Source organism: Gopherus flavomarginatus, chromosome 20 (assembly GCF_025201925.1).
Source record: "Gopherus flavomarginatus isolate rGopFla2 chromosome 20, rGopFla2.mat.asm, whole genome shotgun sequence".
Lineage (NCBI taxonomy): Eukaryota > Metazoa > Chordata > Testudines > Testudinidae > Gopherus > Gopherus flavomarginatus.
The window spans coordinates 2,204,695-2,216,478 of NC_066636.1; the positions used below are offsets into that span (position 1 = coordinate 2,204,695).

The 11,784-nt window shown below is 53.4% G+C and overlaps 1 protein-coding gene across 2 annotated transcripts; it reads left to right on the forward strand.

Annotated features, from left to right (window-relative positions):
- The first annotated feature begins 8,813 nt into the window (after positions 1 to 8,813).
- LOC127038017 (interferon-inducible GTPase 5-like) lies at positions 8,814 to 11,385 on the forward strand. Of its 2 annotated transcripts, none has more exons than XM_050930341.1 (2): positions 8,814 to 8,928; positions 9,748 to 11,384. In XM_050930341.1, the coding sequence occupies exon 2, from the start codon at positions 9,764 to 9,766 to the stop codon at positions 11,000 to 11,002; it is 1,239 nt and encodes a 412-aa protein (XP_050786298.1). In that variant the 5' UTR covers positions 8,814 to 8,928; positions 9,748 to 9,763; the 3' UTR covers positions 11,003 to 11,384. The 2 variants fall into 2 exon arrangements, with proteins under 2 accessions (XP_050786298.1, XP_050786297.1); XM_050930340.1 differs by having other exon boundaries at positions 8,818 to 8,973; positions 9,748 to 11,385.
- The last annotated feature ends 399 nt before the right edge of the window (positions 11,386 to 11,784 follow it).

Below are 11,784 nucleotides of genomic sequence, written 5' to 3' on the forward strand. Positions count from 1 at the left end.
TTTAAAATAAACAGATTAATACAACACATGCACCGTTACATATACCCCTAAGTATATAACTAACAGACTTCTACATTTTAAGAACACTTTTTAACTACTGAATTCTGGGAAACTCTCACGGGAGAGTGCATTAGCTACTTTGTTAGAAGCTTCTGTGATGTGCTGAATTTTAAAATCAAAATCTTGGAGAGCTAAACTCCAAAGAAGAAGTTTCTTGTTGTTCCCCTTGGCAGTATGAAGCCACTTTAGTGCAGCATGGTCAGTTTGTAGTTGGAACCGCCGTTCCCAAACATATGGGCGTAGCTTTTCCAGGGTGTACACAATGGCATAGCATTCCTTTTCACTGACTGACCAGTGACTTTCCCTCTCAGACAGTTTCTTGCTGAGAAACACGACAGGATGGAAGTTGTGATCTGTTGCTTCCTGCATGAGCACTGCTCCTATACCACGCTCAGATGCATCCGTGGTTACTAGGAATGGCTTGTCAAAGTCCGGGGCCCTGAGCACAGGGTCAGACATGAGCGTTGCCTTAAGCTGGGTAAAGGCCTTTTGACACTCATCAGTCCACCTAACTGCATTTGGCTGGGTCTTTTTGGTCAGGTCGGTCAGTGGGGCAGCGATTTGGCTGTAGTGTGGTACAAATCGCCTGTAGTATCCGGCCAAGCCTAAGAAGGATTGGACCTGTTTCTTTGACCTTGGGACAGGCCACTTTTGGATAGCATCCACCTTGGCCTGTAGGGGGTTTATGGTTCCTCGACCCACCTGGTGCCCCAGGTAAGTCACTTTGTTTTGGCTTATTTGACACTTTTTGGCCTTAACAGTTAGTCCTGCCTGCCTGATGCGCTCAAAGACCTTTTCCAGGTGTAGCAGGTGTTCGGGCCAGGAGTCTGAAAAAATGGCCACATCATCGAGGTAGGCAACTGCAAATTCTCCCAGTCCAGCTAATAGACCATCTACCAGCCTCTGGAAGGTGGCGGGTGCATTTCGAAGGCCGAAAGGAAGGACATTGAATTCATACACCCCCGCATGGGTGACGAATGCTGACCTCTCCTTGGCAGGTTCATCTAGCGGTACTTGCCAGTACCCCTTGGTTAAGTCTATTGTAGAGATGAACTGGGCACGTCCCAACTTCTCCAATAGCTCATCGGTGCGTGGCATTGGATAGTTGTCCGGACGAGTTACAGCATTTAGCTTACGGTAGTCCACGCAAAAGCGTATTTCCCCATCTGGTTTGGGTACCAGAACCACTGGAGATGCCCATGCACTGGTAGATGAGCGGATTATACCCATCTGTAGCATGTTCTGGATCTCCCGTTCTATAGCAGCTTAGGCATGAGGAGACACCTGGTAGGGTGGGGTTCTGATTGGGTGAGCATTACCTGTATCAATGGAGTGGTATGCCCGTTCAGTCCGTCCTGGGGTGGCTGAGAACAATGGGGCGAAGCTAGTGCACAGCTCCTTGATTTGTTGCCGCTGCAGACGTTCCAGGGTGGTTGAGAGGTTCACCTCTTCCACGCCACCGTCTTTTTTCCCGTCGTAGTAGACACCGTCAGGCCACTCAGCATCATCTCCCTGGACTGTAAACTGACAAACCTGTAAGTGTCTGGAATAGAAAGGCTTGAGAGAATTAACATGGTACACTTTAGGCTTTAGTGAGGAATTGGGAAATGCTATGAGGTAGTTTACAGTTCCCAGGTGCTCTTGGACCGTGAATGGCCCTTCCCATGATGCTTTCATCTTATGGGCCTGTTGCGCCTTCAAGACCATAACCTGGTCTCCTACCTTGAAAGAACGTTTTCTGGCATGTCTGTCATACCAGGCCTTTTGCTCTTCCTGAGCATCCTTTAGGTTCTCTCTAGCAAGGGCTAAAGAGTGTTGGAGGGTGCTTTGTAGGTTGCTTACAAAGTCCAGAATGTTAGTTCCTGGAGAAGGCATAAACCCCTCCCATTGCTGCTTCACCAACTGTAATGGCCCCTTAACCTTGTGACCATACACAAGTTCAAATGGTGAAAACCCTAAACTGGGATGTGGTACAGCCCTGTAGGCAAACAGCAACTGCTGCAACACTAGGTCCCAATTATTGGAGAATTCGTTGATGAATTTTCGTATCATGGCCCCCAAAGTTCCATTGAACCTTTCCACCAGGCCATTGGTTTGATGGTGGTATGGGGTGGCAACCAAGTGATTCACCCCATGAGTTTCCCACAGTTTTTCCATGGTCCCTGCCAGGAAATTAGACCCTGAATCTGTAAGGATGTCAGAGGGCCAACCTACCCTGGCAAAGATGTCTGTTAGGGCCAGGCACACAGTGTTAGCCCTGGTGTTGCCTAGAGCTACTGCTTCTGGCCATCGGGTAGCAAAGTCCACTAAAGTCAGTACGTACTGCTTTCCTCTGGGCGTCTTTTTTGGGAAAGGACCCAGAATATCCACAGCTACTCGCTGAAATGGGACCTCAATTATGGGGAGTGGCTGGAGAGGGGCCTTGACCTGGTCTTGAGGCTTTCCCACTCTTTGGCATACCTCACAAGACCGGACATACTTGGCAATGTCCTTGCCCATCCCCTCCCAGTGGAAGGACTTCCCCAACCGGTCCTTGGTTCTGTTCACCCCAGCATGGCCACTGGGATGATCATGGGCTAAGCTTAAGAGCCTCCCCCGGTACTTAGTTGGAACCACCAACTGTTTTTGCGGCTGCCATTCTTTCCGGTGTCCACCAGAAAGAATTTCCTTGTATAAAAGTCCTTGTTCTATAACAAACCGGGATTGATTAGAAGAGCTGAGAGGCGGTGGGGTGCTCCGTGCCGCCGCCCAAGCTTTCTGAAGGCTGTCATCCGCTTCCTGCTCAGCCTGGAACTGTTCCCTTGAGGCTGGGGTCACCAGTTCTTCCTCAGACTGTGGACTTGGGCTTGGTCCCTCTGGAAGCGATGTAGGTGATGGGGTTGTTTCCGTTGCTGGTGAACCGCTCTCCGCTGGTGCACCTGAGGGTATTTCAGGCTCTGGCTGAGCCTTTTGGGTATGGCTGTCTGTTTCTTCTGCCAGTTTTGGCTCGCTGGCGCCCTCTGGCGTTGAGTTTGAAGATGGGGTTGCACTTGCTGGTGCTGGTTGCTGTTCCAGTTCCGGGCCTGGGACTGGAGGTGTTGTGGCTGTTTCAGTGGTTGGCCTGGAATCCGGGTCCACTACCTCTGTTGGGGCCTCTGTGGACGGCTCAGGAACAGGAATGGGTCTGGAAGCTTGCCTGGTTTGGCTACATGTAACCATTCCCACTCTCTTGGCCCGCCTCACCTGGTTGGCCAAGTCTTTCCCCAGTAGCATGGGGGTAGGATAATTGTCATAGACTGCAAAAGTCCACATTCCTGACCAGCCTTTGTACTGGACAGGCAGTTGAGCTGTAGGCAAGTCTACAGCTTGTGACATGAAGGGGCAAATTGTAACTTTGGCCTTTGGGTTGATGAATTTGGGGTCAACGAAGGATTGGTGGATAGCTGACACTTGTGTCCCCGTGTCTCTCCACGCAGTAACCTTCTTTCCACCCACTCTCAAATTTTCCCTTCGCTCCAAGGGTATTTGAGAGGCATCCGGGCCTGGGGATCTTTGGTGTGATGGTGGTGTAATGAATTGCACTCGCATGGTGTTTTTTGGACAGTTGGCCTTGATATGTCCCAGTTCATTACACTTAAAGCATCTTCCATCTGATGGGTCACTGGGCCGAGGTGAGTTACTGGAGACTGGTGAGGTGGAAGGGTAGGGTGTCTGTGGCTTTACTTGGGTGGTATGTGGGGTCTTTGGCTGTCCTCTGTTGTAGGGTTTATGGTCTGTGTGCCCCCTGGGGTAATCGTTCCCCTTGACAGTAGCTTTCTTGCTTTCTGCCAGTTCCATCCATTTGGCTCCAATCTCCCCCGCCTAAGCGAGATCTTTGGGTTTTCCATCTTGTATGTACCGTGTGATGTCTTCAGGAACACCATCCAAGAACTGCTCCATTTGTATGAGGAGGTGCAGTTCTTCCAAGGTTTGAACGTTGTTTCCTGTTATTCAGGCCTCATAGTTTTTTGCAAAGTAGTAGGCGTGTTTGGGAAATGACACCTCTGGTTTCCACTTTTGGGTTCTGAAACGCCGACGGGCATGATCTGGGGTTATCCCCATTCTGTATCTGGCCTTGGTTTGAAAAAGTTTATAGTCATTCATTTGCTGCTTAGGCATTTCAGCTGCCACCTCTGCTAAAGGTCCACTGAGCTGTGACCTTAATTCTACCATGTACTGGTCTTCGGGGATGCTGTACCCAAGACAGGCTCTTTCAAAATTTTCCAAGAAGGCCTCGGTGTCATCACCTGCCTTGTAGGTGGGAAATTTCCTGTGCTGTGGAGCAATAATTGTCGCCGGGTTGTTAGGGTTGGCTGGCACATGCAGCCCAGCTTTTGCCAACTCCAGTTCATGTTTTCTCTGTTTTTCCTTCTCTTCATTCTCTTTTTGTTGTTTTTCCATTTCTTTTTGGTGTTTTTCCATTTTTTTTGGTGTTTTTTCCATTTCTTTTTGGTGTTTTTCCATGTCTCGGCGGTGGGCCAACTCTTCTTCTGCTTGTTTCCTTCGGTAGGCCACCTCTTCTTCTTCTAGTTTTCTTTTGTGTGCTGCCTCTTTGGCTTGTTCTTCTCTTTCTTTCATCTCCATTTCTTTTTGTTTTATTTCCAGTTGTCGCCTGTGTGCAGCTTCTTTGATTTGTTCTTCGGCCTCAATTTTTGCCTTAGAAGTCATGATTCCTGTTTTCTTGTGTTGGGGTGCCCTCCGGTGTTTATCTTCTGAACTGCAGGTTCTCTGTTGCCTCCTGAAGTCTGCCTAGCAACAGTGCCTTTAGCTAATCTTCAATGTTAAGTAAACCTGAAAAACCACTTTATTTGCATTTATATAGTGCTGGTAATGACTCTCAATGGGAGTGCTATTGTGTGACAAAAGACTCTTAATAGCACCTTAATGGTTTCTTGCTTAAGATGCAAGCTACAAACTGCCAGAGAGAGCAGAAAAAAAAATTCTCTCTGGTTCCCTTTTAAAACCAAACTGTTTCTCTCTGCTAAAAAGCCCTTAGCAGAGAAAAGAAAAATATAATATTCCTACTGGCTTCTGGATTCTGTCTATCTCCCGCTGCCACTCATGTCATAACCTTAGTCCCAGATTTGGACCTTAGCGTCCAAAATATGGGGGTTAGCATGAAAACCTCCAAGCTTAGTTACCAGCTTGGACCTGGTACTTGCTGCCACCACCCAAAAAATTAGAGTGTTTTGGGGCACTCTGGTCCCCCTGAAAAACCTTCCCTGGGGACCCCAAGACCCAAATCCCTTGAGTCTCACAACATAGGGAAATAATCCTTTTTCCCTTCCCCCCTCCAGGTGCTCCTGGAGAGATACACAGACACAAGCTCTGTGAATCCAAACAGAGTGACTCCCCCTCTCCGTTCCCAGTCCTGGAAACAAACAGCACTTTCCTCTTCACCCAGAGGAAATGCAAAATCAGGCTAGCAAATTCAACACACACGGATCTCCCCTGATTTCTTCCTCCCACCAATTCCCTGGTGAGTACAGACTCAATTTCCCTGAAGTAAAGAAAAACTCCAACAGGTCTTAAAAGAAAGCTTTATATAAGAAGAAAGAAAAATACATACAAATGGTCTCTCTGTATTAAGGTGACGAAATACAGGGTCAATTGCTTAAAAGAATATTGAATAAACAGCCTTATTCAAAAAGAATACAAATCAAAGCACTCCAGCACTTATATTCATGCAAATACCAAAGAAAAGAAACCATATAACTTACTATCTGATCTCTTTGTCCTTACACTTAGAAACAGAAGACTAGAAAGTAGAAACTACTTCTCCAAAGCTCAGAGAAAGCAGGCAGACCGAAAACAAAGACTCAGACACAAACTTCCCTCCACCCAGAGTTGAAAAAATCCGGTTTCCTGATTGGTCCTCTGGTCAGGTGCTTCAGGTGAAAGAGACATTAACCCTTAGCTATCACCCTTAGCTATCTGTTTATGACAGCCCCTCCTCCCCCCATCAGCGGGCCTGGCCAGATGGGGCATGAAGGTACGGATGGCTAAGTAAGGTGACCACATAACCGTGTTTAGCTCACTGGGTCGTCTTCAGCCCATGCACTGTGCTTTTCAGGGACGGTGGGTGAACATCCTCCCTGCAAAAAGACAAAAAGTGGGGGAATGTCGTAGGAAGAGAGCCTGAGACCAAAGCCCGTGTATGAGAGGCCTGGTCTGAGGCCCGAGGCCTTGGCTAAAGTAGTGAAAACTTTGTTGATATAAAGCAAAGTTAAGCTGTGAGCAAGAGGCAGGCCCGCTCACAGGAGCTGGCAAGCACTGGGTTAACCCCGCAGAAACACACAAGCCTAAGTAAAGCTGGCGTAAGAATAGGGACGCAAGCACATTCCAGAAAGGTGGTACCCAGGGCTGCCCGGGGGGGGGGGGGCAAGTGGGGCAATTTGCCCCAGTTCCTGGGCCCCACAGGGGCCCCCCCGAAAATATAGTATTCTGTAGTATTGCAACTTTTTTTTATGGAAGGACCCCCCAAATTTGCTTTGCCCCAGGCCCCCTGAATCCTCTGGGCAGCCCTGGTGGTACCCGAACACCTCGATACCAAACACATCCCCCAAAGAGAACCGGAATACACTGACCCAGCCGAAAGATAAGGGCAGGATGACAGGGCGATGGATAGAGATGTTTTGATTGAACCAACGTGTACAAGGTAACGGGTGGCACCCAAATACATCCGAAGGTGGCACCCAAATATGGCAGGAGTGATGCGCAACTTGTTTGTATCGGTGAATAAAGACACAGAGGGAGAGTCTTTGGCTGGCTTAGGAGATAATGGAAAGTCCCGTCCTTAACTGAGCTAGTCCATTGCCCTGGGCATACCTGTGTTAGGGTACCTGCGACCACTGAGCCAGGGCCTTAGCACCGTGCTTCGCTGAATATAAACCTGACCGAGAGCCTTCGCTACGAACCCAGTCTGGGCAGTTCTCTCGAGGGCTGCTGAGCCAGCTGCCTGCACCAAACTGGGGGATCTGAACCAGAGCGGGACGGGGACCCCATGCAGGGAGAACACACGCACGCAGCCGAACATCTGATGACAGTGAGGATAGCGTATGAGGGGCAGTCATGCTGGAGGGACCACACAGCACGTGGCCAGGAAAAATTCCCTGCTGTCGCCAATTTCCTCCTGCCGTAGCCATGTGGCGTCGAGGTGCTTCCCCTTTGCCTCTGGGCTTTCCGACAGCCTTGGCCCCCTTCTCTGGCCTCACGCCGCCCGGCCAGCGGCTGGTCAGGGAGACCGAGCTCTCCCGCTACACCGGAACCTGCCAGCAGTGCCACCAGCCGCTCCAGCCTGCCGTTTCCTGGGCTCGTCCAACCCGGCCTCGCTCACGCTTGGCTAGGGTGACTAGAGGGCAAGTGTGAAAAATCAGGACAGGGGGTGGGGGGTAATAGATGCCTATGTAAGAAAAAGCCCCCATACTTGGGACTGTCCCTACAAAATCGGGACATCTGGTCACCCTACGCTTGGCCCTTCTAAGCCTCTTCAGCTCTTTATACTCACCTGCCTGTCCAGCCCCTGGCTCTGCCGGGGCAGCCTGCAGCCCTCTCAAACCCACACTAAGCTGTTCGAGGCCTGAGTGGCGCACACACCCCACCACGCTGCGACATGCGATATAATGAACATAAGGGAACACGCAAGACAGCCAACACTGCACACAGGCTAGATTCAGGCGCCACATAATTCAATTTGTTTATATACAATTTTGCTGGATAATATCGCTCTGGATTTTTAAGGGTTTTTTTTTAATCATTTACATGTTCACAGTTGTGCCAAATTATTTGTCTGACACATTTTCCTCTCCCTATTTTTATCTATTTTAAATATTTGCAGTAGCAGGAAATTCGGGGGGAAGGGAGCAGGGCCACCCAAAGGGTGGGGGCAAATGGGGCAATTTGCCCCATGCCCCAGGCTCTGCAGGGGCCCCCACGAGAATATAACATTCTAGAGTTTTGCAACTTTTTTTTTATGGAAGGGGCCCCCAAAATTGCTTTCCTCTGGGCGACCCTGGAGGGGAGAGGCAATAATCCTTGCAAGACGAGTGATACAGGTTATACTGGAGGCTCCCACGGGACAGAGAATGCAGCCTGCGAGCGTAGGTGGGGTTTCTGGGTTATAAACGCTGTTGCCATGTGAATCCCACCGTGCCCAGTGACTGTGAATGAACAGTGCCGCACCTCGCGGTGTTGAGCACCAGTGGGTACACGAGGGGTCCCACGCGTGCACGGCTGGACTGGTTTTTCTGAGCAAGCCCCAGGCTGGATTGTTAAGGGATCAGGGCCCAACAGGGAGAGGATGAAATCTGCTGTGTGTAGGTTGACCAGACAGCAAGTGTGAAAAATCAGGACGAGGGTGGGGGGGTAATAGAAGCCAATATAAGATAAAGCCACCAAAATTGGGACTGTCCCTATAAAGTCGGGACATCTGGTCACCATAGCTGTGTGCAGCAAACAGAGCTGGGCTTGGCCTTGCTGGAGGAGGAGAGGAGCCGTGTGGGTCCCTGCCGGGGGTGAGCCCTGCTCCGCGGGTGAGGTGCCCAGTGGCACAAGTTTAAATACTCCAACAGCTGGTAAGTGAGCGGTGGGCTGGGCTCAGACGGGGTAGGGGGCGGAGGTTGTGGGGATTTGCTGTGGGAGGGGCACAGGGGAGTTAATTCCTTCCAGCAGGGGTGGATGTGTGCAATCACACACACACACACAGAGCAGGGCTCCTTCCTTCCAGCAGGGGCAGCAGCGACACACACACAAACACACACACACACACACACAGAGGAAACGAAAGTGAAAGCCTCCAGCCGGCGGGTCGCGCACGCGTGGGACAAGGGCGGATCTGGCCCCACTCGGGAGGTGACCACGGGGACGGGGGCAGAGACAGATGGGGCGGCCGGGAAGGTGCGGGAGGGGGGCGGGAAGGAGCCGGAGCCGGAGCTGGAGCCGGGGGGGACAGCCGGAGGGAGGGGGAAGGAAATGGGGCTGGGGGGAGAGTGAAGGGAAGTGGGGGGGATGCAAGGGGAGAGCCGCGGGTGTGGACTCGGGGGGCAGAGGGTGAAGAATGGGGGGGGCAGGGGGTAAAGGGGTCGGAATGGGGAGCAGAGGGAGGGGGAGCCAGGGCTGGAATCGGGGGCAGAGGAAGTGGAAGCGGGGGGGCAGAGGGGGAGCCGGGGGGCAGACAGAGATGGGGACAGACTGAATCAGAGCAGGGCGGAGACCCCCCCTCCCACCACCCCAAATGGGGTGGCCAGAGCGACCGACCCAGAATGGCTGGGGGGGGAGTGGAAACTGGGGAACCTTCCCCCCCTTTCTGCCTGAACCCCCAAGGATGGGGGCCACGTTCAGGAGACATGTGGTGACGATGTGGGTGGGGGCAGGTGAAGACCGCAGCCCAGCAGTGCCCTGGCCTGTGCTCCTGGCTTTTGCCAACCCCCCAGGGGAAGGAGGGATCCCATTCCCTGCCCCCACCCCCAAGCCAGCCAGTCCCCTGCCCTGGGCTGAAACGGGGTCGGCCGCCCCTAGAGGAAAGGCCCCCATGCCCCATTCCCTGCCCCCCTGCGCCAGCCAGTCCCCGAGCTGGGGCTGGATGGGAGCCGGCGTTCCCGGGGGGGGAAGGCCGCATGTCCTGTTTCCCTACATTAACCCCCACTTTTGCATCTCTCTGCCCCCCCCCAGCGCTCTCCCAAGCCCCATGGCTGATCAGACCCCCCCAGAGAGTGAGCGGCGTCCTGCCGACTTCAGGGAAGAGTATGACATCATCACCGATGAAGACATCGCGGAGATCAGAGACGCCCTGGAAGGGGGCCGGCTGGACGAGGCCGCTTCCAAGATCCTGGAGAGCCTGGAGGACTTGGAGAAGACCCAGCTGCACATCGCTGTGACGGGGGAGTCTGGCTCCGGCAAATCCTCCTTCGTCAACGCCGTCCGCGGCCTGCGAGACGATGACGAGGGAGCGGCCCCCACGGGGGTGGTGGAGATCACCGCGGAGCCGACGCCGTATCCCCATCCCACGCACCCCAACGTGACGCTGTGGGACCTACCGGGCATTGGCACTCCAGCCTTCCAGTCCCACACCTACCTGGAGCAGGTGGGCTTCCCTCGCTATGATTTCTTCATCCTCCTCGCCTCCGAGCGCTTTCGAGCCAACCACGGTCAGCTGGCCCGGGAGATCCAAAAGATGGGCAAGCGCTTCTACTTCGTGCGCTCCAAGGTGGACGCCGACCTGTATGCGGCCAGAAAAAGGCGACCGGCGAGCTACAGCGAGCAGGGGGTCCTGACGCAGATCCGGGACGACTGCTGCCGGCGGCTGCTTGCTCAAGGGGTGCCTTCCCCAACTGTCTTCCTCCTCTCCAGCTGGCATCTGGGCAGCTACGACTTCCTGGCGCTGGAGGAGACCTTGGAGAAGGAGCTGCCTGCTCACAAGAGACGCGCGTTCCTCCTGGCTTTGCCCAACCTTTCGCTGAGCATCCTGCAGAGGAAGAAGGAAGCCATGCAGAGGCAGATCTGGAAACTGGCCATCATCTCCTGCGGCGTGGCTGCTGTCCCCATCCCGGGGCTCTCGGTGGCCTGCGACATGGCCATCCTGGTCAAAACTCTCTCCAAGTACCGCCAGACCTTTGGCTTGGACGACGAGTCGCTCTGCAAGCTGGCCGAGAAGGTGGGCAAACCCGTGGAGGACATCAAGGAGGCCATTAGGTCACCTCTGGCCAGGGAGATCTCCAGGGACCTGGTGCTGAAGTTGCTGACCAAAGCCGGAGGGGCAGCGCTGATGTTCATAGAGTACCTGGCCAGCACGGTGCCAGTGTTTGGGTCCATGGCGGCCGGGGGGATCTCCTTCGGAACCACCTATTACATGCTCCACAGCTTCCTCGAGGAAGTCGCCAGGGACGCCCACAATGTCCTCATCAAGGCCTTTGAGACGGATGTTTGAGAGAGGGACCATGGAGCCCCGGTCCACCGGCCATGGCAGAAATCCCCACGCAGGAGAGATTTCGGAGCTGGATCCTCAGAGGGAGTAAATCGGTGTTGGGCTGATGGACACCGGCTGGGGAGTCAGCTGGTATCAGAGCAGCATGTGACCCCCATGGAGGGGGAAAGCAAACCAGGGGGTCATGGGAGGCCATGAGCTGTGGTGCTATTTTGGGGCCCTGCAGGGGGCTCCTTGCGGCTCCTCGTGGAGGATTGTGGGAGCTCAGCGCCCCTGGTCTGCGATCAGCCTCGCTTTGGTGCAATCAGCGTACGGTTCAGCAAAACGGGATTGTTTGGCAGGTGGTTGATTAAAAAACAAAAAACTAAGTTTTTAATTTAAAGTTGTGATGGTGGGGTAGAAAATGGGATCCAGGACTCAGGTTCTGTCCCTGGCTCTGTGAGTGAAGTGGGGTCTAGTGGTTACAGCGGGCGGGGGGGTGGGGTGGAGAAGAAGCCAGGACTCCTGGGTTCCATCCCTGGCTCTGGGAGGGAAATGGGGTCTAGTGGTTACATTTGGGGAGGCCGGGGAGGGGAGAAGCCAGGACTCCAGTAGTTAGAGGAGGGGTGTGGGAAGCCAGGACTCCTGGGTTCTGTCCCTGGCTTTGAGAGGGGAGTGGGGTTTAGTGGTTGCAGGCAGGGGAGGGGAGAAGCCAGGACTCCGGGGTTCCATCCCTGGCTGTGGGAGGGGAGTGGGGTCTAGTGGTTACAGTTGGGGCACGCCGGGGAGGGGAGGAGCCAGGACTC